Source organism: Sus scrofa, chromosome 13, assembly GCF_054392235.1.
Source record: "Sus scrofa isolate SSC_HxYL_T2T_F1_AM1 chromosome 13, Sscrofa_HxYL_maternal_Yorkshire_Landrace_v2.0, whole genome shotgun sequence".
Classification (NCBI taxonomy): Eukaryota; Metazoa; Chordata; class Mammalia; order Artiodactyla; family Suidae; genus Sus; species Sus scrofa.
The window spans coordinates 46,492,788-46,520,075 of NC_139395.1; the positions used below are offsets into that span (position 1 = coordinate 46,492,788).

General features: G+C 46.6%; 3 protein-coding genes and 2 non-coding genes across 26 annotated transcripts in view; 1 reads left to right on the plus strand and 4 right to left on the minus strand.

Moving 5' to 3' along the window:
* Positions 1-275: 275 nt before the first annotated feature.
* Positions 276-355, minus strand: MIR425 (microRNA mir-425). The gene has a single exon (NR_038554.1). It is a non-coding gene; the product is annotated as a microRNA mir-425 (primary transcript).
* A 410-nt stretch (positions 356-765) lies between these two features.
* On the minus strand, positions 766-845 carry MIR191 (microRNA mir-191). Its single transcript, NR_038528.1, has one exon. It is a non-coding gene; the product is annotated as a microRNA mir-191 (primary transcript).
* Positions 846-2,222: 1,377 nt separating this feature from the next.
* Positions 2,223-3,369, plus strand: NDUFAF3 (NADH:ubiquinone oxidoreductase complex assembly factor 3). The gene is made up of 5 exons (NM_001243606.1): positions 2,223-2,328; positions 2,416-2,608; positions 2,776-2,842; positions 2,937-3,037; positions 3,122-3,369. The coding sequence occupies exons 1-5, from the start codon at positions 2,252-2,254 to the stop codon at positions 3,239-3,241; spliced, it is 558 nt and encodes a 185-aa protein (NP_001230535.1). The 5' UTR covers positions 2,223-2,251; the 3' UTR covers positions 3,242-3,369.
* Positions 3,370-3,919: 550 nt separating this feature from the next.
* On the minus strand, positions 3,920-8,802 carry IMPDH2 (inosine monophosphate dehydrogenase 2). 2 transcript variants are annotated; one of them, XM_005669533.4, is made up of 15 exons: positions 8,656-8,802; positions 8,178-8,226; positions 7,857-7,958; positions 7,666-7,740; positions 7,131-7,337; positions 6,573-6,660; positions 6,300-6,499; positions 6,128-6,218; positions 5,935-6,030; positions 5,592-5,663; positions 4,761-4,904; positions 4,502-4,646; positions 4,264-4,407; positions 4,099-4,182; positions 3,920-3,995 (listed from the first exon to the last, which is right to left on the minus strand). In XM_005669533.4, exons 1-15 carry the CDS (start codon positions 8,751-8,753, stop codon positions 3,974-3,976), a joined length of 1,617 nt encoding a protein of 538 aa, XP_005669590.1. In that variant the 5' UTR covers positions 8,754-8,802; the 3' UTR covers positions 3,920-3,973. The 2 variants fall into 2 exon arrangements, with proteins under 2 accessions (XP_005669590.1, XP_003132249.2); XM_003132201.6 differs by lacking the exon at positions 5,592-5,663.
* Positions 8,803-9,095: 293 nt separating this feature from the next.
* QRICH1 (glutamine rich 1) overlaps positions 9,096-27,288 on the minus strand; it is a 50,667-nt gene continuing 32,474 nt past the window's right edge. For 13 of the 21 annotated variants that reach the window (XM_021070646.2, XM_021070647.2, XM_021070648.2 and 10 more), the window contains 7 exons: positions 21,238-21,415; positions 20,541-20,695; positions 18,834-18,948; positions 12,551-12,659; positions 12,042-12,193; positions 11,606-11,696; positions 9,096-10,057 (listed from right to left, as the gene is read on the minus strand). In XM_021070646.2, coding sequence (XP_020926305.1) covers positions 9,865-10,057; positions 11,606-11,696; positions 12,042-12,193; positions 12,551-12,659; positions 18,834-18,948; positions 20,541-20,695; positions 21,238-21,415 — 993 coding nt within the window. In that variant the 3' untranslated portion in view covers positions 9,096-9,864. Of the gene's footprint in view, positions 10,058-11,605; positions 11,697-12,041; positions 12,194-12,550; positions 13,498-18,833; positions 18,949-20,010; positions 20,257-20,303; positions 20,696-21,237; positions 26,206-27,288 lie in introns of those variants that run through there. The other 8 variants (XR_002337951.2, XR_014823074.1, XR_014823077.1 and 5 more) reach the window with 3 other exon arrangements.

The following is a 27,288-nucleotide window of genomic DNA, read 5'->3' on the forward strand; positions in this document are numbered from 1 at the left end:
TGGCATGTGGAAATTCCCAGGCCAGGGACTAAACCCCAACCACAGCAGTAATGACACCAAATCCTTAATCACTGGGCCACCAGGGAAATCCCCCTCTTTCTCTCTTTTTTTTTTACTAGGGATTGAACTTGATGCAGCAGAACATCCATAATCTCTGCCCTGGAGAAGTGAGAGTGCCCAGAACTCAGAAGAGAGAGGATTCTAGGAGCAGGAAAAGCTTGGCAAGGTCCCTTTCTGGGCCAGGGTTGCAAGGCCCTGCAGGGAGGCTCCGAAAGAGCACTGGGCGGACACGACATTCCCGATGGCTACTTGGGTGCCCACTCAACGGGAGTGATCGTGTCATTCCAAAGCACTTTCCATGCCGCAGGTGCACAACCTAGGGTCAGCTGCTAATAGGATTGGGGGCCAGAGGCTGAGCTGGGGTCTTCAGCTACTCTTGGTGCATGAGGACACTTACAGTGGCTTTACCCCAGGAAGTGAAGGGCTATCTTTAGTCAGCTGTGGGCTGGGGTGGCCCTGGGGGACTCACCACCATTGCAGACCACCATTGCAGCCCAATCAGAAGTCCCTGTGTCCTCCCTCCCTTGCCAGTGCTACCTTGGGATCCAAGAGATGGCCACAGCCTGGGCTCCCCGACGTCTACGCCTGTCATTTCCAGCCTGAGGGCGCACCTGAGAGAGGGACAGAAATCAGAGTGGCCCGATAAAGTATGTCTGGGGATCAGGGGCTAGCCCACCGAATCTGGGCCAGAACGCTGCTCAGGCAAGAGAGCAGGGAACGAAATCCAAGTGCAGCTGGAATGCTCTGGAGACAACAGCTGCTTTTGGGATTCCGTTGCCCGCTGTCCAGCCGTGGGGAGTGGGAGGTTGAGAGGGGTAATCTCTTGCCTTGGTGCCAGATCAAACTTCCTACATTCCCAGTCCCAGGAGAGGGAGCCAAGAGAAGGTGGTGAAATCAAGTGCGGTAGGAACGAGCCGCTCGCTCACCTGGGCCCCAAAACAATAGGTGTGGTGGGGACCCCCCCCCCCGGGACTGGGTCCCAATCTGGATTAGATCCACGGGGTAGGATTAATCCTGTTGGTCCCATGCAGTCAGGGCCACTACACTGGCGGTGGCGGGGCGGGCTTCAGGATCAGCCAAGAGGGAAGCGCGCCCGTGGGGCCTCGGAGAGGAAGTAAACCCTCCCCTGGGACACCCCCGCACCCGGGCCCTTTGTCTGGTGACGCTGCCAGTGTCGGGAGTGCGAGAAGCCCAATGAGCCCTCAAGGCAGCGACGGGACCCCCGGAGATCTACTGAGAACGTCCTCGGTTGTTCGAAACCCCCCCGCCAGCCTGGCCCCGCGGGCGGCAGACGCAGCAATGTTTCCCCGGAGGCCACCATACAGTAGGCGCGCCGAGATGTCGGAACCTGCGCGGGCGCCAGCGACTCTGGCACCAGTAGGCCTTCTGATTCGGCTCAAGACGCGGGGGAGGGATTCTCTGGACGCAGAGCGAGGTGAACAAGAATAGGGCGATACTCCGGCCGCTGTATAGTTCAATGTCTGGTCCGTTTCGGCCCGGTCCGACCCAGGAGCAGCAACGACCAGCCTGACGTCGCGTCCTCTTCCGCTTGTTCTAGCCGCAGAGTTGGAGCCATTTTAAGGCGAAACCACTCAGCCACGCCCCCTCGCCCTCCAGAGAAGCCAATCCAAGCGCAACGACGCCTGGTGTGAAACGCCGCGGCGTTGCCAACGGTCGCGCGGGTGAACGGTTGGGAGGGGCTGAACTCGGAGGGCGAGAGGGGGAAACCTGAGCTGCCCGCACCGCCCTCGGAATCCGACTCCGCGAAGCCGGGATTAGAAATTTGGAGGCTGGCACCACGCCCTGGCCAGGTGTGCGGGACTCGAACAGGTGCTAGGCCGCCCCTCCCCGGGTCCCAAGAGCCCGGCTTAATGGCTAAGAGCCGGGGGCCCGGCCGCGGCTGGGGCTCAGACTGTGCTGAGGCCTGTCACGCCACCAGGTGTCCGGCTCCCCCAGAACGGCCTGCGGGGGCCTGGGGCGGGGCGGACGGCAGCTGCAGACACTGGAGCCGCACCGGGAGACCCGCCCTGCTGGGACCTAAGCCCCTGGTCGGCTCCCTCCCGTCTCCAGCCCGGGGCCGGCAGAGCTGCGCGGTGCCCTCCGCGACGCTGGGGGCGCTGTCGTTGCTCCGGGCTGGGTGACGCCACGACCCCGCTGACCCTGCGCCGGTCTCCCTGTGCGCTGATCCGCCATGGCAGCGGTGTTCGTGCTTCGGAGCTTGTATCGAGCGCGACACATCCTTCGCTGGCCGCTCGCGCAGCTGTCCTGGTGAGGCCGGACCCACCGTCCCTGACCACCTGCCCCCCACAGCCAGCGACTCCCAGCCCCTTAGACCCCGACCATACCCCTCCGCAGGGCCCCAGGGCGTGGGCATCGGCTCACGCCGACGGATGATGAGCTGTATCAGCGGACGCGAATATCTCTGCTGCAGCGCGAGTCCCCGCAGGCGATGTACATCGACAGCTACAGCAGCCGCGGCTTCGTGGTCAATGGAAATCGCGTGCTTGGGCCCTGCGCGCTGCTTCCGCACTCGGTGGTGCAGTGGAACGTGAGCCCTTCCCTGCAATAAGGAAACCCGAGGACCAGAGTCAGGCCTGCCTTCCTGACTCCGTCCTTGGCAAACTTGGCTTTTCTTTTGCCCCGCTTTGGAGCAGGTAGAGGGTCGGTGGGGAAACCTCCATAGACTTGTAATTAACTTGTCTCCTTCCCACACAGGTAGGTTCCCACCAGGACATCACCGAAGGAAGCTTCTCTCTCTTTTGGATGCTGGAGCCCCGAATAGGTACTGGAGGAAGGGAAGGCTGAGGTGATGAGCCCCGGAAACCCACCCTCTCGATAGACCTCGTTGCAGCCTTGCTATGCTCATCTTTCCCTAGAGATTGTTGTGGTGGGCACTGGAGACCGGACTGAGCGGCTGCAGCCCCAGGTGCTGCGAGCCATGAGGCAGCGGGGCATCGCTGTGGAAGTGCAGGACACAGTATGTCTGGTACTCGGGAATGCTGAGGCGAGCCCAGGCCTGGCCTTGGCCCTAGCCCAGCTGATGCTGGCTTTCTCTTTGCAGCCCAATGCCTGTGCCACTTTCAACTTCCTGTGTCATGAAGGCCGGGTGACAGGAGCTGCTCTCATTCCCCCACCTGGAGGGGCTGCTCTCACATCTTTGGCCCAAGTCTCAAAAAAATGAACCACCAGGAACCTTGCCACCCTTTGCTGAGTGCAGGGGTTTCCAGTTTTTACTAGCTCCTCCCCTTTGGCACTGTAACAACTTGTCTTTCTAGCCAGCAAATTAATAATTTAATCTACTTCTCACAATTTTGTACTAGGTGTATTGCTGGACAGGAGCTGCTGGCTCCGTGGGTTCATGGAGGGGGTTGTGAAAAAATCAAGGGGATACTCAAGAGGCGAGGAAGCTGTATAGGTGTCTGTTATAAACTGTACATCTCTTTGCTCACATGCAGATTTGAGGGGACTTCAGTGCTTTCTCCACAAGGCCCTTTAGAGATTCAAGTTAGAGAACATGTATGTGGGGTCTCAGCCTGATCCCCTGTGGCCAAGCTTTGGGCTAGCAGGAGGCCCTGTGGATGCCAGTCTATAGCCTCATGGCCTGTTCTGTGACCCTTTCTTAGCAGCTACAGTCAGAGTCACAGTTTGAGACCAAACCCTTGGGAGCCAGAACTGGTCTGAGCTGCCAGAGAAGGGACTTTCTGAATCTAGCACTACCACCTACGTCCAGGTGCTCACAGCACCCTCATCTCAGGGCTTGAGGTTTTCCCTGGAAATGACGGTACTGTGTTGGTGTGTATCTGTGATGGTGGCAGCTGCAGAGCACTACCTGCTTGTTGTTGACCTCAAAGATCAGGCATCACTTTTTTTCAAACTTTTATTGAAAAACCAAGGAGGTGTGCTGTATCCCTTTTCAGAAAAGACGCTTCTCATACCTGTTGGCAGAAGGACCAGCTGTGAGGGTGAGGGCAGGAAGACCGAGGCATGGGAGACACCTCAACCCCAAGGACAGAGGAATGGAAAGGGTTGGTCACTTACGAATGAAGGCTGTGGACGCCACCTTCAACCTGAGCTGAAGATGTTCTCTTTTCAAACTTGAGCTCCCCAGAATACATCATGGCTCTGAACAGGGGTGGTGGTCAGATGTGGGGAGCTGGCCCTCGTCCAGCCCCTCTAGTCGATGGCCCTGCTCCCTAAACTTACCGGACTTGGGTTAAACTCTTAGCACCAATGTCCTGGCAGGAGTGCTGGATGCCGGCAATCAAGTATGGAACAAATTTGTGGATGGATCCTTTGTCCTGCACAGCCCCAGACACCCCCTGGGCCACCTTGATTTTGTCAGCTTCACTGCAAGAAGAGGCAAGAAACACAGACAGGGTCAGAGCCTTGATGATACTGCCAATGTAGAGTTAGCATACAGTAAATGGCTTGCCTGTCCCACCTGAAATATCGGTTCTGGCTGCTGAGATGCTTGTCCATGGCATCAAGAGAACCCATGCCACGATATTTCTTTAGTCGGATCCCATCAGAGAAGAAGTACTCGCCAGGGGCCTCAGTGGTAGCAGCCAAGAGGGAGCCCATCATAACTATGGACAGGAGGAGGGAGGGAGCCCATCATAATTGTGGATAGGAGTGCTGTGGGAAGACCCTGACTGCATTAGGAAAGCAGTCCCACCAGGCTTCCTGGGTGTAAGCCTCACCTGTGGAGGCCCCAAGGGCCAAAGCTTTGGCAATATGGCCCACATTTTGAATTCCTCCGTCAGCGATGACAGGAACACCAAATCGCCGTGCATATTCTGACACCTTGTACACTGCTGTTGCTTGGGGACGCCCACACGCCAGCACTGTTGAGACATGGAGGAAGAAGTGTGGGGGGGATGGGGTTAGTTGGGTGCTGGGGGTGGGGGGGGGAGAACAAGCAAGAAGCTCTGTGGCCACAATCGGCACCCAGGAGCTCTCGCTACACTTGCACCAGGACTGCAGCCTGGCTGAGGAAGTCTTGTCTGGGATGGCTACTGTCCCAGCTGCCATGAACAGTACAAATAGCTGTGATGGAACTTCACTCACCCTTCGCGTGTGCGCGTGCATGTATGCATGGCCCAGGGCAGCCTCAGGCACATGCAGTCAGCAGCTGTGAAAGCCCCTCCCAATTGGCATCAGGTCGGGTAGGGGTCACGGTGCAGTTAGTACCCAGAGGCCCACCCTTTGCTCCCTGCATTGTGGGCAGCTCAGGCAAGATCAGGGGCAGTGATGGTGTGGAAGGAAGAGTGGATCCCATAGCTGGTTCTTAACCTGTGACTACTGCAAGAGACATGGGCAGGGCAGGGCCTACCTGGAGGAGGTCCTGCCCTACAAGCATCCCAGGAAGAGATGGGAGCTGTGTTCTTGAGCAGTTCCCAAAACCATGGTCTGTCATTCAGTTTGCCCTGCCCACCCATCAGCACCACAAACCCCGGGAGCTACAGCTACAGTCAACCAAGCAGCCGGGCAGTGGGCAGCTGGGCTGGGCCAGTGGGCCGGGCCAGACTTACTATAGCAGCCCGTGACAGTAGAAGGGCATTTGGGGCTGTGGGACTTTATGTCTGGAGGGATCTTGGGAGCCGCTAAATAAAACAAACAGACCAGAGTTTAGAGAGGGTGCGGAGCAGGAGCTGGGAGGCCAGGCTAGGCAGGGGGGAAGTGGCAGGTGAAGAATGACAAGAGCTCGTCTTGCTTCCAGCATGTTACTCATCCAAGGAGCCTGTTTGGCCCTGGGGCTGCCCCTATTGGAGGACTCAGTGTAGTTCCTGTAAGAGCACTTGGCTCCAGGGCATGTGGGGCTAAGGTCCTTGATAAAGCCAGGTCTCTGAGGGTCCTGCCAAAGCATCTTCTTACCTTCTTGAGTGATGCAGATGGAGCCACTGCCCATTCCCACCCTCAGGGCATCTACACCAGCATCAATGAGGTTCTTGGCCTGAGCAGCGGTGACCACTGAAGTAGGGAACAGTGAAAGGCTCACATGAAGTTATAGGCGGGAATGTAGTTCCCCTTCTTGCCCCACATCCTTCAGTGCCCAATCCTTTCTCACCATTGCCTCCAATGACTTGGAGACTGGGATATTTCTCTTTGATGTACTTGATCATGTTGATCTGGAAGATGGAATTTCCCTGGGAAGAGTCCTGGGACAGGAAGGAAGGCTGAGTAATACTATGGTATGGCAGCTATTCCTACCGCCCCACCCTGCCTGTGCAGCAGCTCACCAAAACCACTACATCCACACCAGCCTGGGCTAGCAAGTCTAGCCGATACTTGTCATCCTCATGAGTGCCAATAGCTGCTCCACACAGCAGCTGCTTCTTGGCATCTTTGGAGGCCAGCGGGTAATCTCGATTTTTCTTCAGGTCTGTCCGGGCAATGATGGCCACCAGCTCATCATCTTCATTTACAATAGGTAACTTTCCTGGGGGCAGGACAGGACATGAATCAGTACCATGGTTTTTGGCTACAGAACCCCTTCTACCTCTAGGACTTACCCTTCTTGCTGCGCTGCAGAATTTCATTTGCTTCCTTCAATGTGATGCCTGCAGGTGCTACCACCAAGTCTTCCCTCTTTGTCATGATCTAGGAGAGAAGGAAGCAGTGAGGACCTCCCAAGAGACCCTGCCCTAACTCAGGGGTGAGGTTCCAAAGACACAGGTATATCCAGACCACCCTCCTTAAGTACACCCAACTGCCTGCAGCATCTAGTGGCAAGAGCGAATGCTGAATACAAAGAGCACCAGATATATGGAGCAGCTTATTACATTGCAGAGAAAGCCACAATAAAGCAAGGACGACAGGCTAAAGCTGGTCCTTGAGCACTGCCCCCACTCTGGATGTGGCAAAAAGCAGGGGTATGCTGGCAAATATTTGGGCAGATTGAAAGCCTCTGGTATGCAGTGGACTCAAGAACCCCATGAAAGGGTCAGAAACTTAGCTGGGCATTCATCTTTCCTGAACAGCAGTGGCCTTCAGTCATGCCATTCAAAGAAAAGGAACCTTGTCTTTAGCCAGGGCTGTTAGTGTTTGGCTCTGCTGTCAGTGACACCCACCTCTTCTAGAAACCTGTCATGCTCCTCCTCCTTGAGGAAATCAATGTCCCTTGAAGAGATGATGCCCACCAGGCGGCTCCCCATCCGGCCTGTGTCAGTGATGGGGATACCACAGAAGCCATGCTGGGCCTTGGCTTCAAAGACATCCCGCACTCGATCCTTAGGACTGAGGACCACCGGGTCTGTGATGAATCCCTGCTCATATTTCTGGAAGGGATGGTGAAAAGGGGCACTTTCACCAAGTTCTTGGTCTAAAGCCTGGGATCTGTGCCAACCCCCCTTTGGCAATGCCACAAGATGAAATCACACAAACACTTCAAACCCAGAACTAGGAGACATGGGTAGGCTGTAGGCACTGTCTACCTGGTCCTCTTCTGTTGCTTTAAGACACAGGGTCTCAGGCTCTTCTGAGGAACTGAACCCCCACAGTGGGAAAAAAGGATGCTAAATTAAAAGAATAAGTCCCCCACTCCCACCCCACTCCACCTCAGTGCAATTCCCAGGAGCTCTTGACCACGATCCTTGCCCTTCTGACCTTCACTTTTCGCACTTCATTGGCCTGAAATTCTGGTGTACAGTTGTGGTGAATGAAGCCAATACCACCTGTAAGCTGTAGCAGATGCCAAAAGAAAATAGGGAAACAGGGACAAAGAAGAGTGGCATCACTGTATGCCTTTGACAAGAGATGGGACCCCTGCTTCTGCCCTCATATGTGACAATGCTCACCGCCATTGCTATGGCCATCCCAGCCTCTGTGACTGTGTCCATGGGTGAGGAAACCAGTGGGGTCTTCAGAGTGATCTTTTTAGTCAGAGCAGAGGTGAGGTCCTAAAGAAATAAGGCCAACTAATATGCAAAAGCACCTCATATACTTCAGGTCAGTGCCACGTTCCCCACAAAACAAGTGCCCTTTATGACCTGCATGCCAGTAAGACTCTTCCCTTCCATAGAATCCACCCCCAAACCCAAACTGGTGAGGTAGCCAAAGGGGACAGCAGCAGCATCTTACCTAAACTTTACACCCATCCAACTCCTGTCCATACTCACCACTTGGTCTGCTGTGAAGTCGATATACCCAGGGAGAATGAGAAAGTCACTAAAGGGGAGGGGAAATGGGAGTAAGGGTCAGGATTACAGCAGCCTGAAACACCATCCCCAATAGATCATCTCTTAAGGCATTTGAGCAGAGAGGACAATGAACTAGACCGAGTATCACAGGCAAGGCAGAAAAGAAGGTAGAGATGGAGACAAGGGACCTTTTCTGCCACCTAGCTGTCATCGGCGCCCCTGGAACCCTGACAACTCCATGTGCCCGGAGATTGGAATTTCTAGCCTGAAATGCCAAGCACTACCAAGATGCCTCCTCCATCCCGCCCGCTTCAAACGGAACCTCAGAGATGTGTGGTAATTTCCTGAACCTGTCTCCCACGCCTGAGTCCAAGTAGGCTCAAAGGAAGCCCCACCCGGCCTCCCAACCCAGCGCGCCGCCCCTCTCCTCGCCCAGGTGAGGCCGCTAAGCCCGCACTTGTACGTGAGGCCGTCCCCGCAGTTGAACAGCTGCTGAGCCGTGAGCCCGTCGTCCGGTACGTAGGACGTGCCCCCACTAATCAGGTAATCGGCCATGGTTAACGCGGGGGCTAAGCCGCGTGTCTCCGAGGACCGCGCCGCAGAGGCCTCTGCCTTCTGGGCCGCGCCAATATAAACCAGCCGAAATCGTCACTGCGCCCTGCGCGCCGCTGACGTCAGGACGCAGCACGCACAGGCGGAGCCCACACGCCTTTAGGGCGGAGCTGGCGGGAGGAAACGCAAGCGCAGAGCATGCTCTAGCTGCGTCGCCTGGTAGAGCTGTTCCCCTATCGCTACCCGCTCCCGCAAGACCTTGCCCCTTTAAATTAACAAGCAAGGCTTTGCTGCCACTGTCCCCCCAGCTTCCTCCCAAATAAAGAGACGTTGTTCACTAGCATGTTGAAAAGACGTGCTTGTCATTCTTAATAAACAACTAGATTAAGAATACATAAGAGAAACAGAGTGGTATCTTTATATGATACACAAGTGTATGTTACAAGAATTCCATCAGGCACAGGAGCCTCAGGTTTAAGGCCTCAATGTTAGGCCAAAAAAAAAAAAACCAAAAAAAAAAAAAACCAAAAAAAAAAAAAGGTAAAGTTTTTACTTTAACATCTAAAATGTCATTTGTCATAAAGAAGGGTGTAATAGAAATTGTCTTTAATAAATCATAATTGAAGTTCCCCTCATTTTCCTTCCATTAAGATGCTAGGTTTATGTCTGAGCATGAAGAAAGAAAAGGCCATGGCTCGCTCCCCTGTGGTCAGCAATGTCTGCCAGTCATAATGGAAGCCAGCTGGAGAGATCTCTCTGTAGGGTCCATCCATCATTAATTCCATCTTTCTGGAGGAAGGATAAGGGGCCACATTTCTCTTAACAGTCCAAGCCCTTTCCTCAGGCCCCAAACAAAAAAAGTCAGCCAGCAACTTTCTAGAACATCTGGCTCTCAGGAAACCCAGAGCCCCCATGGGCTGAGGAGTCTGCCACAGCAGGTTTATGAAGATGCACGGGGGCAAAGTTTCCTTTTACATTTTAAACAGAAGCAGTCTGAAAGGCTTCATAACTACACCAATAAAAAAGAAAAGAAAAAAATGGAGGCCTCTTCTTTAGTGTGAAAGTCTGTCCGTTTTTTCCTGGATCGTCTCCCTTGAACCACGGCTGAGGGATCTCAGTGCATGGTGCTTGCATTAGCCACTGCTATGGCCTCCTGAATTTCTCGTATCACCAGGATTCGAGTCAGCATCTGTCCCATCTGCTCTCTGCTGATAGGCTGGACCGAGTACCAGATTGGGCTGTTGGGAGCCACCACCGGCTCTGGCGTCAGGTAAAAGGTGTCATTCCGGCCTTTCACACTCTGAGGGCTGAAGGATATATGGGTGAAAGCTGGGTGAAACCACCATAATCTCAACCCTCCCACCTTGAACCTCCTAGACAAATGCTCTCCAAAAGATAGGAAGTTCTGGAAGGTAGTCACACAGTTCCTCAATTCCATGCAGCCAACACACACTACCTCTAGGACATCCCTTTGGAGTTACTGCAAATGCCACTGACAGGGTGCCTACCTTCTGCTCCTCCCTCACATGCTGCCAGGTGTGATTCTTCTGACTTGGACTCCCAGGGTTCATCTACTTGAGTCCATCCAATCTCACTAGAAACCAACTTCACCACTCAGAAGGTCTGTCTTCAAGAAAACAGCTTATGCTGTTTCCTCTACCTCATCCATTGATAATTTCTCAATTTCCCCAGAGGGACTCTGACTTCTCAGCTTCACTGTGATGCTGGGGGCCTGTATCTGGACTCAAAGCCCCTCAATATTGGGCTGTACTTCTCTTAACTCTTAAATACTTAGCACAAGTTATCCTCTAACAGTTATTCATGCACTGATTCAAGATTTCTCAAAGGGCTACTGTGTGCCAGGCCTGCACTAGGTGCTGATTTTAAAAGAAATGAGTAAGGCCCAAGCGTCTATGTTATGGAGCTTTCAGCTAAGAGGGGAGACAGACAGCAATTAACCATTTACATAAAGACTCAAAATGACAAACAGTAGTAAGTGCTACAGCCTGAGGGAACAGGTTGAGAATCAGGAACTGCTTCCTTGATAAAGCTGTTTTAAGGATGGATAGGAGCTAACTAGCCAAACAGGTGGGTGGTGGTGGCAGAGTTTGCCCAATAGGGAAAAGTCTGTGTAGAGACCTTGTTTTTTGTTAGTTTTGGTGGTGCCCCCAGCATATGGAAGTTTCAATCCCAGGCCAGGGACTGAACCCACACCACAGCAGCACCCCAAGCCACTGCAGTGACAATGCCAAATCCTTAACCTGCTGTGCCACAAACTCACTGTGTAGAGGTCCTGAAGAGGAAAAGCATGATACCCCTACCTTTCAATGGAAAGGAGCCAGTATGTCTAGAGAGCCAAGAGCTACATGAACATGAGGTTAACAAGGGAGAGTGCATGAAAGGCCCTGATGCCACACTAGGATTATTGTCTTTCTCTGTAGTGTAAAAGGAAACCAATGTAGGTTGTAACCTAAGTAACATGATAAGATCTACAATGTAGAAAGATTTTATGGCATTGCTATGAAGATGGTATGTCAAACTGCAGAGGCAAAAGACAGCAAAAGCCAAGGAAAGGAGTTCCCTCCCCCTAGATTGATGATGCTAGTGACAAAAGGTCAAGGCCAGGAAGATGCAGGGCTATGGTCAATATGTGACAGAGACAGTCTACTACCCACCCTCTAACTTCATCCTCTCTACTAGAAAGTGGACCATGTGTAGGCACATGTTTTGGGAAAACCAATAAGGGTGCTTCTGTATTTATCTTTTTGCAAGTGTGTTTTTACTCAGCATGAAACTACAGAATGACACACACATACACACACACACACTACCCAGTCACAATAAAGCCTCCTCACCATTTAAAGAGGTAGAAATCGTAGAGCTTGATAGGACATCTCAGGGGATTCTCTGGATTTTCCGTTTGTTCTGCATACATGTCATCTGTAACTATAAAACATATCCCACCCACCACCACAGACATGGTATCAGACTACCTTGGCTCAGGCTCAGATTAGGAACCATAGGCTTCTAGCCATCCCAACCAGGAAAAACTGGGAAGGAAAAGGGTATGAGGCATGGGTGGTGGGTATGAAAAGAAAAGACAGCTGTCATTCCTGGGGCATCTCTGTTTCTAGAGTTTCTGGTTGAGAAGAAGGGAATGGAAAATTCCTATCTAGAAAATTCCAATCTTTACATTCAGCACTAGCCCCCACCCCACCTCTACCCCAGGCACAAGGGCAGGGCAGGCCTAGTACACCTGTTTCTGCAACCCCTGCCTTCCTCTTCCCCTACCTTTCTGGCCAGTCTGGTGTATCCCAAGTGCCTTCAGGTACCGAATACTCGTGCTTTTATCCTTAGGATTAGAGGGGTTCTTCTTTGTCTGTCGTAAGACCTTGGAGAAGGCCAGCTTCATGTGCTGGTCCACTGTCTTCAAGAGGAAGTATCTGCACCACAAGTGAAAGCAAGGCAAAGGGAGGGGTGCCAGAAGGAGATGATGACTTACCCTCTGCCATCAGTGCTTCAGAGGAGCTGCTGCCCACAATCCCAGAATATGGGCAGGCCCACACCCAAATAAACTGTCTAGTGGAAGAGCCATGTAAAGACCGATAGTAGGGATCTGGCAAGGGTGTCTGCCTCATTAGTCACCACACAAAATGTAGCCAGGTGTGACTGAGGGCTTTCAGTAGCCCAAAGGCTCTCAAATATGTCAAAGGAATTCAGAAGTCCATCTGGATAGTTTCTACCCTATTCACTTGGCAGATGCCAGCAATGGCTAAGCATAGAGCCTCTAGAACACTTACTTGGTGTTAAAGAACATGAGGGTGGTCAGCAAGGTGGAAGGGGAGTGAGCCCCAAGCTGCTTGCACTCCCACAGCATCTCCTCAGTCACGTGGCTGGGCAGGACATAGCCTAGGAGGAATAGAGCACTGCTACAACAAGAGGATGGCAGGCAGTCCCTCAAAGGTGCAGGATGGAGGTGTGAGGCACAAGGACCACGCAGGAGAACAAGTTTAACTGAAGAAGTCTTCCTGGGATATGGCAGAAGCATCTGAGAAGCTTGTTAAAACATAAACAATGCGTCCCAACCCAAGTTTCTGAGGTAGGACCTGATAATGTGTGTTTCTAACAAGTTCTTAAGAGTATACTTTGAGAACCACTGCCATATATGATTGCTCTTACCTGACATTAATTCTTCCTCTAATCTCAGGATAATATGGGGTGAAAAGACTGCCCTCAGAGAGACTGAAATGCTCAAAACTATAAATAAACTTCTGTACACATGCATGCTTCCCTGAAAAGAGAGTAAAGAGCTTCCATCATATTTTCAAAGGTGTCCATGCCCAAAAGACTGGTATACATGCCCCTGTTTGCCCTTGTTAAACCTTCTCTCATGTCTTCTATCTCTAGAAAGCAAGTCCATCCTCGCCCCCTCTGGATAAAGAGGAGAATGGTATTAAGATCTATTATAGGTTTTTCCCATAGAGCAAGTTTTATTGTGTTTATAAGCTAACTAAAAAGTGGAAAGGGGCAAAGGGCAGTGGTTTGATCAAGAGCCTTGGGCAAGCAGAACTACACTAAAGGAAGATGACACTTGGGGTGATCACCAGGCCCCCTTCATGTGTTATTCAACAATCAATATCCAAGTATATGTGTGCCAGGCACCGAGGACATGGTGAAACCAGCAGCAACCAGCATCCTCCCACAGGAGTTTCAGGATTCTCCAGGCAGGCAGTGAGGGTGGCACTTCCTAGAAGTAGGGGGAAAAAATTCTGCCCAATACATTCCTTTTCTCTGTTCTTGCCAAAATTGGCCCTGACTCCATGAGTGCATATCCATCTCCTTAGGGCATCAATGCCTCTACTCTTCTATTTCTATGACCCAATGGGAATGAGATAAACTTCCTTGCTCTCAGATATAACTTAAGCAGGATGAGTGACAGAAGACAGCTCACCTCAGGGAAAACCAGCCCTACGAGTCGTGTGGCATACCTTGGCGTGCCCTATTTTCTCTGGGTTCACTCTGCCACCTGGTGTCACTTCCCTTGCTTTAATCACTTTTTTTTTTTTTCTTTTTAGGGCCCCACCTGTGGCATATGGAAGTTCCCAGGCTAGGGGTCAAATCAGAGCTGCAGCTCCCAGCCTATATACCACAGCCACAGCAAAGCCAGATTAGAACTGCATCTGCAATTTACACCACGGCTCATGGCAACGCCAGACCCTTTAACCCACTGAGCGAGGTCAGGGACTGAACCTGCATACTCATGGATACTAGTCAGATTCTTAACCCTCTAGGCCACAACGGGAACTCCCTTTAATCACTTAATGACACAACTTAAAGTGAACTTTCATGCCTGAAAACCATAACTCCTGACATGGAAGACAGGAGATACAGTTAGAAATATCATACAAAAGCTTTCATAGTTCTAAAACTGAACTGCAAAACATCAAAATGATCTACTTTGCTTTTTTGTTGTTGTTGTTGTTGTTGCTATTTCTTGGGCCGCTCCCACGGCATATGGAGGTTCCCAGGCTAGGGGTCCAATAGGAGCTATAGCCACCGGCCTACGCCAGAGCCACAGCAATGCGGGATCCGAGCCACGTCTGCAACCTACACCACAGCTCACGGCAATGCCGGATCGTTAACCCACTGAGCAAGGGCAGGGACCGAACCCGCAACCTCATGGTTCCTAGTCGGATTCGTTAACCACTGTGCCACGACGGGAACTCCCTGCTTTCTTTTTTTTTAATTTTAGAGATGCAGGTGTGGCATACGGAAGTTCCCAGGTTGGGGTCAAATCGGAGCTGGCGCTGCCAGCCTACACCATAGCCACATCAACGCAGGATCTGAGCCTCGTCTGCGATGACCCACACTACAGCTCACAGCAACACGGGATCCTTAACCTACTGAGCGAGGCCAGGGATTGAAACCACTTCCTCATGGATACTAGTTGGGTTCATTACTGCTAAGCCACTACAGGAACTCCCCAAATAATCTATTTTGTATATATATTTTTTAGTTATGCCCACTGAAAGGTCTAGAAACCATGACCAACTCAGGAGCAATAAGCACCCCTACCATCCAGACTGGGCTAATGAAATACCATTTAAGACTGAAAGGAACCAGGCTCTGTGGAGAGAACTGGCCAATTCCACACTGGGACAGAAAATGACAAGGATGAGCCTGGAATATTTTGTCAAACCATAAATCAAGGAAATAGGGTCATATCAAAGGAAACTGAGAGCCAATTTAAAGAGGTTCCAAATGGCCAAGGATGAGACAAAATCTGTGCATCAGTAAAGATAACAAATGCAATGAATTAAATCATATTAAATGTTTCAGTTCACAATAATTCTTTAAACAAACAAAAATGTAGCTGGGGGAGGCTGGTGAACCAAATCATTACTGTGAAAACTGCTAAACAAAGGAGAACAAACAAGCTCTTATCCTGCCTCTTCTATATAATCTATACTACTAGGAAATCAAAGAGTTGACAAGGGAAAGTTTCTCTTTGTATTTCAGTTAATAATGGAGAAGTAATAACATTAGAATACCACCACTTGCAACTCCTAGTGAATTTATGCAACTACAAATTAACTAAATACAGAGGACAGAAGAATATCTTTAAATTACAGTATGGATATATAATAAGCAAAAATTGAGACTGTGTAATCATTTAAAAGGTTGGTTTTTTCCATAAGTAAATTGCAAGAAAAACAATCAAAGAGGAAATTAAAGGTTAAAACCAAACGTAAGGTATATCAGCAATTTCAATGTGTAGAACTTATCTGCACCTTGATTCATACAAACAAAATATTGACATTTATGAGACAATTAGAAATCAAACGAAAGACAGATTTTGATGAGATTATGGTCTTTTTTTTTTTTTTTTTTTTTTTTTTTTTGTCTTTTTGCCTTTTCTAGGGCTGCTCCCTTGGCATATGGAGGTTTCCAGGCTAGGAGTCTAATCAGAGCTGTAGCCGCCAGCCTACGCCAGAGCCACAGCAACTTAGGATCCGAGCCACGTCTGCGACCTACACCACAGCTCACGGCAACACCGGATCCTTAACCCACTGAGCAAGGGGCAGGGACCGAACCCGCAACCTCATGGTTCCTAGTCGGATTCGTTAACCACTGTGCCACTATGGTAACTCCAGGACTTGTCTTTTTTAAAAAATATTTTAATATATTACACTTTATTTTATAATACTACAGGTTTTTTTAAAAAATATTTTAATATGTGTTATTGGTGTAGTATTCACCAATAACACATATTAAAATATTTATGGATAAAGTATCTGGGATTTACTTCAAAATAATATGGGAAGAAAATCATGGACACGGAGAACAGACTTGCAGTTGCCAGGGTGGGGGGGGGGTTGGAGTGGGACAGACTGGGATTTTGAGGTTAATAGATGCAAACTATTGCCTTTGGAATGGATAAGCAATGAGATACTGCTGTAGAGCACTGGGAACTATATCTAGTCACTTATGATGGAACATGATAATGTGAGAAAAAGGAATGTATATGTGTGTGACTGGATCACCTTGCTGTACAGTAGAAAATTGACAGAACACTGTAAACCAGCTATAATGGGAAAAAAATCATTAAATAAAAGAATAATAATACAGGAAAGGAAAAACACAGTAGAGTATATATGAAACATGATTTGCCGTGGACAGTGAGAGGGTACATGGGAATGTCATTAATCTACTCCATTTACTTTGATATGTGCTTTATGTTTGCATAATAAAGTTTTAAAAAGCAAACTCTGTAGAGCCACACATGACTTGAAAATTTGCAAAACACATAGAGTGACTGGGTTCTAATGAGAGCCCCTAAGAAAGGCCTCCCTCCTGCCCTTAACACTTTCTAGCCTCTGTGCTTTGTTCTTTAAAGAACTTAATTACCATACATTAATTTGCTTATCTAGCAGTCTTCCTCTTTTATATTGTAAGCTCCATTTTTTTTTTTCTTTTTTGGCCACCCCGTTGCATATGGAGTTCCTGGGTTGGGATCAGATTCAAGCCACAGTCGGAACCTACACTTCCATTGTGGCAATGCCAGATCCTTTAACCCACTGTGCCAGGCCCGGGATGGAACCTATGCCCCAGCACTAGAGAGATACCAGTGATCTGCTGTGCCACACCAGGAACTCCTAAGCTCCATTTTGTTCACTACTGAATTATACTTTCTACACCTGGAATTGCCTGGCACATAGTATGTACTGAAAAATTGTTTTAAAAAATAACTGTAAAAGTTAATAAGCATACAACTGAGCACAAATGTTAACTAGACTAGATCATTTCACAATACATACATATTATATCAAATCATTGTTGTATACCTGAAACTAATATAATGTTGTATGTCAATGATACCTTTTTTTTTTCTTTTTGGCTTCACCAGAGGCAGGTGGAAGTTCCTGGGCCAGGTATCAAACCTGCACTACAGGTCAGCACCAAGAAAAGTCACCACCAAACACAAAGTCACTTAGATTTTCTCTTATTTTATCTTCCAGTAGTTTTATAGTTTTATGATTTACATTTAGGTCTATTATTCATTTTGAGTTAATTTTGTGAAGGGTGTAAGGTCTCAGTTTAAAATTCATTTTTTTCTTTTCTTTTTGTTTTCTTTAATGGCTGCACCCACGGCATAGGGAAATCCCCAAGCCAGGGACTAAATCCAAGCCATGGCAAGTGAAATCCTTTAACCACCTGGACTGGGTTAGGGTCCAAACCCAAACCTCCCAGCAACCAGGTCCACTGCAGTCAGATTCCTAAGCCACTGTGCCACAGCGGGAACTCCCTCATTTCTTTCTTTCTTTTTTTTTTTTTTTCCTTTTTTAGGGCCCCACCTGTCGCATATGGAAGTTCCCAGGCTAGGGGTCAATCAGAGCTGCAACTGCTGACCTACACCACAGCTCACAGCAACACTGGATTCTTAACCCACTGAGCAAAGCCAGGGATCAAAGCCACATCCTCATGAATACTTTGTTACCGCTGAGTCACAACAAGAACTCCCCCTCATTTTTTTTTTTTTTTGGAATGTAGATATCCAGTTGTTCCAGAACCATTAGTTGAAAAGATTATCCTTTCTTCATATAAGTGCCTTTGCTCTTTTGTCAAAGACAAATTGATTATATTTGTGTGGCTCTATTTCTGGACTCTCTATTCTGTTCCACTGATCTATTCTTTCACCAAGAACCTGCACACAACGTTCACAGCAGCTTTATTCATAACTGCCAAAACCTGGAAGCAACCAAAATATCCTTTAATAGGTAAATGGATAAACGAACTGTGACACACTCATAAAATGGAATATTATTCAGCAATTAAAAAGAAATGAGCTATCAAGACATGGAAAGACATAGGAAAATTAAATGTATATTGCTAAGTGAAGGAAGTTACTGAAAGAAATTAATACTGAATTATTCTAACTATATGACATTCTGGAAAAGGCAAAATATGGAGACGACAAGAAGATCAGAGGTTGCCAAAGATTCAGGAGGAAGGAGAGAAGGATAAAAGGTGGAACACAGGAGATTTTAGGGTAGTGAAACTTCTGTATGATACTGAACTGTGGATATATGTCATTATACATTTGCCAAAATCCACAGAACATACAACACAAGGAGTGAAATGCAATGTAAACTATAGATTTTAGTGAACTCATGTTCTTTCCAACACAACATGCAGTCCAGGTTATCCAGGGGTGAAATAAAAATTATGTTCTATATATGTAAAATATTAAGATGTAACAAAATTAACCTCCAGATCAAACTGTTCATAATTCTTAATTTTTACAAGGATTCAATTTTAAACAATAAATTTAAATAGGAAAAAAAATAGTAAGTAACTACTCTACACTCTGCATGCCCCCACATACTTGCTGGTTCTTGGCACCAGCTGGGTTGTCTGGTGAGCAGTGCCCCTTCCACATCAGGCCAAGCAGCAGAGAGACCAATGCTGGTGCCTAGGATTTATAGCCTTCTTTCACCCACATGCTATCCCAGCCAGCCATACAAGCAGGTGATCCTTTTAAAACCCAGGTGGGAAAGAGCCAAAGACTAGGAAGATTCTTACCAAGTGGAGTGACTCGGGGCTGAACATCCTTCAGAACTTCATGCAGCCACTCCGTGAATCGAACATAATAAAGATCAGAGAAAATGTCATCAACCCGTCCATTTTCGAAAAGATACTGAAAGAAAAATAACCAATAAAAGGTACTGCTAAGATTGAGGGGAAGCAAACATTTTTCTACCAGTACCATCACTTCTGCCTACCCATTCCTCCTGATTAACAAACCAACACAGCGGGTCAAAACTGTGCAGTATATGGCACTTTCACAGTACATGTCAGCATGTGAACTGCCTCTCGCCACACTCTTGGTCAGTGGGGCAGATTATGTAAATGCTATTTCACCCAACCAAGGTACTGCCCTGCGGTAGCAAAACACATGATACAGGCTCCAGGTCCAGTCTCTTGTTAGCTTGGTGTAAGTTAAGTAACTCATATAAGTCTTTTAATTTTGATGGCTCAGTTTCCTTGTTTATAAAGAAGAGATGACTGTGCCTGCCTTCCAGGACTGAGATAGCATAGAATGAGACAGAGCATGTAAAGCAATTCATCCAGTGCTCTGGGTGATTGGTAAGAAAGAGAAACAAAGCGGGAGATGGGCTTTTCTTGGGGCTAGAAAACAGGATGAGTTCTAACCAGCAAGTGTTCTTCCATTACACTGTGGGCTTCTCCACAACAGCATTCAAATACTGAGAAATCCACCTCTATTCTCCTAAACTGCCAGTCCTAAAATAAGTTTGTTAATCTTCATCTTAGATGTCCTGAAAACCTAACTACAGTTGTATATTCTAGCTAGACTCCTTCAAATAATTATTTTGCATTAATGCAGGGAAAAAGGAGAAAACAAGCTATGTCAGCATCATACTTTGTTTTGTATAACTTACTTTTAGTAAACTACATGTTTACTTTAATGAAAAATGTTATATAAATAGTTTATGATTTTAAAATGAAGGCGCTAATATACCATATATTTTAACAGAAGTTTTCCTAAATAGTGGGATTATGATGATGTTTATTTTCTAAAGTGCATATGTACACAGTGCCCTGGTGGCTTAGTGGGTTAAGGAATTGGTGTTGTCACTACTGTGGCCCTGTTTACTGCTTTGGCAAGAGTATCCCTGGCCCTTGAACTTCCCACATGCTATGGGCGTGGCCAATAAAATAAAATAAAATAAAATGGATATGCAGATCTTTTCCAATTTATTCTTTAAATGAAAGCAGATTTATTCAGGGAGATATATACATTCCATAGACAGTGTGTGCATCTCAGAAGGCAAGAGGCCTCCAATTTTTAAAAAAGTACATTTAAAAACTGATTACAGGAGTTCCCGTTGTGGTTCAGCAGAGATGAATCTGACTAGCATCCGTAAAGACACAGGTTCAATCCCTGGCCTCACTCAGTGGGATAGGGATCTGGCGTTGCTGTGGGCTGTGGTGTAGGTCGCAGATGAGGCTTGGATCTGACCTTGCTGTGGCTGTGGTATAGGCCAGTGGCTACAGCTATGATTTGACCTCTAGCCTGGGAGCCTCCATATGCCACGGGTGTGGCCCAAAAAGACAAAAAAAAAAAAAAGAAGAAAAAACAACAACAAAAACCCTGGTTATGTAGTTTACTATAACCACTTGCTTGCCATTTTACTAATTTGACTACCCCAAAATAATACCCAATAGGAACACAATTCAAACATGTTCCTATGAGGTTCTGTTTCCTACCTTTTGAATACACAGGAAAATATAGTACAGCACATCTGGGTCATAGGGTTCACCTTCTCCATTTCGAGCTTCCCGTGTCATTAGACACAGCCCATAATTCAACTCGGCCACAGCAGAAGAGATGAGATCTTCCTGGAATCGCAGCAGTTGACGCCCTGCAACACAAGTCCCAAAGGTGAACAGGTGTCCTAGCAACAGCCATCTCTTTACTAGATGTCCATATCCCTGGAAGGAGTTGCCTATCAGGGTGCAGGAAGCTTCCTTTCCACAATCCTTCCTACTTCACATATCCCCAAGATATTCACATTATTAGGGCCAAGACATGAACTCAAATACCCAAAATCTACCGAATTAAATATGAAGAAAAAAATGAGGATAATGCTAAGAAAGAGGACCCATGAGTGCACTCACTAGTTCTTATTTCCTCCCTGAAGTCTCTCTGTCCAGATCTGCTAGGTCCACTCCAGAAACTCCTGTGTACAAAATGCCTGGTCTTGGGAAAACCCCACAAATCCTGCTCATTTGTAGCAAGTCAGGCCTGCTGTTGCCCGCTTTGAATTCAGCATACTATTTTAAATGGTGCTCCCTAGTCTCCAGAGCCAAGGGACAGCATTTTCCTGCCATTCAGTCCTCCCACTGCTTCAGTAACACTGCATTGTAGACAGAGTCCAACCTCCTTTCCTTTCCAAACACTTACTGCCAATGGGTGCCAGTCTGTTCTGAGCATCCTTCTCTAGCTCAGCGTTCTTGGTCTGTGCCCAGTTTTTCCATACTTCAAGCCCTTCTTCTGGTTTCAGAGAATTTGGAAGTAGAAGTTCTGGGGAAGGCTGTGGCTGTGACTGTGGTTCAACTTCAGCTACTTGGACAGTTTGAGCCTATGAGAAAAACCATTAAATGTGTCAATACTAATTCGCATTAGACCTTTGCCAAAATTGCCAGAAAAATGTTGCTTATAGATCTTTAAATTAAAAAACCTCCTGGAGTAGTTCCCATTGTGATACAGTGGAAATGAATCCGACTAGTATTCATGAGGATATGGGTTTGATCCCTGGCCTCACTCAGTGGGTTGGGGATCCAGCGTTGCTGTAAGCTGTGGTGTAGGTCGCAGAGGCATCTCAGATCTGGCATTGTGGTGGTTGTGGTGTGGGCTGGCAGGTGTAGCTCTGATTCAACCCATAGCCTGGGAACTTCCATATGCCTCGACTGTAGCCCTAAAAAAAATAAAATAAAAAAATTCTTCTTATCTATGGAAAATGAACTAAAGAATAGACATGGAAGCAGGTGCTGGTGGCCTAGAATATGAGGGCAGCCATGAAATGATTTAAGAGATTCTGAAAAATCTGGTGGTAGAAACAACGTGGCTTGTCGACAAACTGGCTGTGAGAATTAATGGAATGCAGACTCAAGGATGACTCTTGGGTTTCTGGCTTAAACAAATGGGTGGATAATGGTATCACTTTCTGAGATGGGATAGTTTTTGACAGTGTAGATGTGATGCTAATGAAGAACTGAGATATCTTCAACAAACCCAAGTAAATAAAAAGTAGGCTGCTAAATGTGTGGGAAGTGTCCTAAGGACAAAGGCATGGTCTAGGCAGAAAGGTCTGTGTGTCAACACGGCACAGGGGCTGCATATGAGTTGAGACATGGGCTCCAGAACCAGACTGTCCAAGATTGAATGCCAACTCTGCTACTTACTAAAGGTGGCTTTGGCCATGTTGTTTAATCTCTCTACGCCTCGGGTTTTTTCATTTGTAAAATGGAGATAATAGTACATACCTCTTAAGGTTGGTGTGAGAATTAAATGAGTTAATATATGTAACACTAAGAACAGTGCCTGACAGAAGGTGTCAGTGATTATCATCTTCTGAAGTAGTCATCTAGAGGATTCTGAATGTAGTGGCAATGGACAGAAATCCCTTAGGGAGAAAAGAGGGTAAGTACTGAGCTCTGAAAAACAACATGTATGGCTCACATAGAGTAGGAGGAGGCATCAGCAAAGTGTGCTGAGAAGGAAAAATAACCAGTGGGGTAGAAAGAAAAGCAGGAGTGTATAAAAACACAGAAGCCCTATGGACAGTTCCAAGAAGGCAAACATAGTCTGCTATGCTATGTAGTGCTATAAATGAGATGAAAACACACATCTGTTGGATCTGGCCACAAGGAGGTAGGTCACTGATCATCTTGAAAAGAGAAGGCCCAGCCATGAGTTAAAGAGAAAACTGGTTAGCAAGGTGAGTCAGCCTGTGCAGATAATGTTTTTCAGGCCCCTGGGAATAAAGTGGAGAAACGGGCAACAGATAGAGGTGGGTGTGAGTTCAAAAGAGGGAGGTTTCACCACAAATCTGACTTTAAGACATGCTATAAAAGAGTTTTCAAAAAGGTATGCCAGGTTAAGGAATACATTAGCTCTCTTTAGGGTACAACTCACATCAAAGCAAAATTATCTTACCATTGGCTATCAATGCTCCAAGGGCAGAGACTAATTCATCTCTGATCCTGAGGACTGAGAACAGAGCCTGAATAGGAGGGCAATGGGATGTTTGTGATGTAAATGGAAAAATTAATCTTTCCTGCATGATGTATTCTTCCCAATTTTTCTGGTAATAATCCTTGACATACATCTCCTTTGCCAAAGGGGAGATGTCCTCTGAAGAACAAGAACACAAGCTTACTAACTTTTAACAAACTCCAAAAAAGATTATCTCCCACTGAAAGGCCCAGATGTGCAAATTATAAGCAGAGACCAATAAGCAAGAAGAGTCCTAAACTGCAATTAAGACCATCAGGCCAAGACAGCAGAGGAGAAGCTTGATGCACTCCATCCCTATGAGCAAAAGCTTAGCACAGAGCACCATTACAAGTCTCCCAGGTAGTCTCTCCTACATGCAATCATTTCTACACAACAGTATTTGATTCTGCTTATTATCATGACTCTTAAGATACTGGAAAAATTTTCTACCACAGATCAGACCACCTCTTCACTTTGTGAAGAAAGCCGTTTTACCCCCTGTACTAACTCCTCTCCCACAGTTCCCCTCCTCTCATGTTAACCCTAGGCTATATTCCTTGTGTCTACCCCAGGCTCTGTATTCATGTTGCTTCATTCTTCCGTCAATCTAAGATATAAACTAGAAGTCAAATGCCACTTTAATCCACATAGATGCCTCTGCTATTTTAACCTTGAATGATTTCTGAATTCCCATTTTGTCATTGTGTGTATAGCGCACATTGTCATACTTGATTATGTTGCTTTATAAATAATTTAAAGAAATAGAAATCATACATTCTTACTTCCACTAGACTATCTGCTACCTGAAGCAATGACTCTGTCTTGTTCTACTTCTAGACTGATAGCTGGATATTTAACAGTTCCTTAACAAAGTCACCCAAGATTAATATACTGCTGCCTCTATGAAACCACTCAGCTATTGTTTGATCAATCATTTATGGCATGAGTTTCTGAGTGTGGTCCCTGGTCTAACAATGCTTTGTGCCAGCTGCCTCACACACATTTCCAGAGCTCCTTTTGATGAGGCACAGTGCCTTCAGCACCCCCATGAGTCAAGACGCTCTATAGCCACGCTAAACGTCTGCTAGACAAGTGACCAGAAACTTTACAGATTTAAAAGGTAAATCTGTGACAGCCTCGAGATTAATAATTAGGGGAAAAAAAAGAGCCAAGGATTTTTTTTTTGGGTCTTTTTAGGGCCACACCCAAGGCACATGGAGCTTTCCAGGCTAGGGGACAAATCGGAGCTGTAGCCGCTGGCCTATGCCAGAGCCACAGCAATGCCAGATCCGAGCCATGTCTGTGACCTACACCACAGCTCACAGCAATGCAGGATCTTTAACCCTCTGAGCAAGGCCAGGGATCGAACCTGAATCCTCATGGATACTAGTCAGATTCATTTACACTGGGTCATACCTGCCTGCAATTCTTGGAGGATTTCCTGGGAAAACAGGGGGTGACTGTGGTTTGTTGTGGTGGAAAGACACTGGAGGCAAAGATCATGAGAATAATCATCAAGGTGAATTCTTCTAGAGGTGGCCATGTTGGAAAAATCGGGCCCCACCTTTCAGCAAACAGGCTGCCTAAAGACCCAGCAGGCACACAGCCACTTCTAACCACACAGAGACATAGCCCCACCCATCAGAGGGGTAAGAATCAGCTCCACCTACCAGTGGGCAGGCACCAGTCCCTCCCATCAGGAACCCTGCAGAAAACCCCCAAACAAACTTCAGTCACAAAGGGGGCAGACATCAGAGAGGATACAACCCTATTGTTTGCAAAAAGGAGACCACACCAAAAATCTACACAAAATGAAAAGGAAGAATTATGACTCAGATAAGGGAACAAGAAAAAAATCCAGAAAATCAGCTAAGTGATCTGGAGATTATCAACCTCCATGAAAAAGAATTTAGACTGACGATAGTAAAGATGATTCAAGATCTTGGAAATAAACTAGAGGAAAAGATTGATAAATTACAAGAAACAATGAGCAAAGAAATAGAAGATTTAAATATTAAGCAAGCAGAGATGTAAAATACAATAACTGAAATAAAAAATTCACTTGAAGCAACCAACAGCAGAGTATAGGATGCAGAAGAACAAATAAGAGAGGTAGAAATCACTGATGTGGAACAGAAAAGAGAAAAAAGATTTAATAGAAATGAAGACAGTCTTGGAGTTTCCACTATGGCTCAGTGGAAATGAACCCAACTAGTATCCAAGAGGATGAGGGTTCCCTGGCCTCACTCCGTGGTTAAAGATCCAGCATTGCTGTGAGCTATGGTGTAGGTCGCAGATGTGGCTTGGATTCTATGTTTCTGTGGCTGTGGCACAGGCTGGCAGCTGTAGTTCTGATTTAACCCTTAGCCTGGGAACTTCCATATGCTGCAGTTTCAGCCCTAAAAACAAACAAAAAAACCCGACCCCATCAAAAAATGGACAGAAGACCTAAACAGACATTTCTCCAAAGATGACATACAGATGGCCAAAACACACATGAAAAGATGTTCATCATCACTAATATTATTAGAGAAATGCAAATTAAAACTACTATAAGGTACCACCTTACACCAGCCAGAATGGTCATCATCAAAAAGTCTACAAACAAGTGCTAGAGAGCGTGGAGAAAAAGGAACTCTCTATTACACTGGTGGTGGGAATGTAAATTGGTGCAATCACTGTGGAAAACAGTATGGCAAGTCCTCAGAAAACTAAAAACAGAATTACCATTTAAACCAGCAATCCCACTCCTAGGCATCTATCCAGGGAAAACGTGACTTGAAAAGATACATGTACTCTAATGTTCATTGCAGCACTATATATACAACACCCAAAGACATGGAAGCAACCTAAATGTCCATCAACAAAGGAGTGGATAAAGATGAAGTACATACACACAATGGAATATTACTCAGCCATAAAAAGGAATGAAATAATGGCCTTTACACATGGCCAAAAAACACATCAAAAGATGTTCATGGATGAACCTAAGAATTACCATGCTAAGTGAGGTTTGTCAGACAGTGAGACACAAATGTCATACTCTATCACTTACATGTGGAATCTAAAAAAAGAATACAATGGAAGTTCCTGTTGTGGTGCACCGAAAACGAATCTGACTTAGTGGTTTCGATGAGGTTGAGGGTTCGACCCCTGGCCTCGCTCAGTGGGATAAGGATCCAGTGTTTGCCCTGAGCTGTGGTGTAGGTTGCAGACGCAGCTTGGATCCTGCATTGCTGGGGCTCTGGCGTAGGCCGGCTGCTACAGCTCTGATTGGACCCCTAGCCTGGGAACCTTCATATGCCGAGGGTGCAGCCCTAAAAAAATCAAAAAGTAAATAAATTAATAAATAAAAATAAAAAATAAAATAAGAAAAGAGTACAATGAACTTATTTGCAAAACAGAAATTCACAAATTTTGAACAATTTATGATTACCAAAGGAGACAGGTTGTGGGTGAGGGATGGGCTGGGGTTTGGGATGAAAATGTAAAATTGGGTTGTGATGATGGTTGTACAATTACAAATATAATAAAATTCATTGAGTTTTTTTAAAAAATAAAAAACAACAAAGATTTTTGACAGTTCTATTTTTGCAACTTTTCTATAAATCTAAAATAATTTGATACTCATGTGGCAACAGAAGGGTGGGGGAAAAAACTGTAACTGCAATGTATACATCTAAGGATAACCTGACCCCCTTGCTGTACAGTGGGAAAAAAAAAATAAATAAAAAAATATATATAAATAAATAAATAAATAAAATAATTTCAGGGAGTTCCAGGGTGGTCTAGCGGTTAAGGATTCGATATTGTCATTGCTATGGCACAGGTTCAACCCCTGGCTCAGGGATTGGAACTTCTGCATTCTGCAGCCAAAAAAAAAAAAATTAAAATTAAAAAAACCTTTTATTTCAACTGTGGCACAGTGAGTTAAGAATCCATTGTTGTCTTTGTGGCAGCATAGGTTCAAGTGGGTTAAGGATCTGGCATTGCCACCACTTTGGCGTAGGTTGAAGCTGTGATTTGGATTCAATCCGTGGCCTGGGGGAACTTCCATATGCCTTAGTGCAGCCAAAAAAAGAAAAAAAAATTAAAAAGAAAGATAAAGAACACAACTGTCCTCACAGAAAACTAACCAGGGCTTATCTTAACACCTTTGAGAAGTCCCACTGCATAGGTGGCTTATCCAAGACTCACTTTTAAGAAGACCCATCAGGGGAGTTCCCGTTGTGACTC

Coding starts and splice junctions, on each gene's coding strand:
- NDUFAF3 (NM_001243606.1), top strand. CDS start 2,252: ATGGCAGCGGTGTTCGTGCTTCGGAGCTTGTATCGAGCGCGACACATC. Junction 2,843..2,936: donor GATGCTGGAGCCCCGAATAG/GTACTGGAGGAA, acceptor ATCTTTCCCTAG/AGATTGTTGTGGTGGGCACT. Junction 3,038..3,121: donor CTGTGGAAGTGCAGGACACA/GTATGTCTGGTA, acceptor TTCTCTTTGCAG/CCCAATGCCTGTGCCACTTT.
- IMPDH2 (XM_005669533.4), bottom strand. CDS start 8,753: ATGGCCGATTACCTGATTAGTGGGGGCACGTCCTACGTACCGGACGAC. Junction 7,741..7,856: donor GGATGGCCATAGCAATGGCG/GTGAGCATTGTC, acceptor CATCTGCTACAG/CTTACAGGTGGTATTGGCTT. Junction 6,031..6,127: donor CCAAGTCATTGGAGGCAATG/GTGAGAAAGGAT, acceptor TCCCTACTTCAG/TGGTCACCGCTGCTCAGGCC.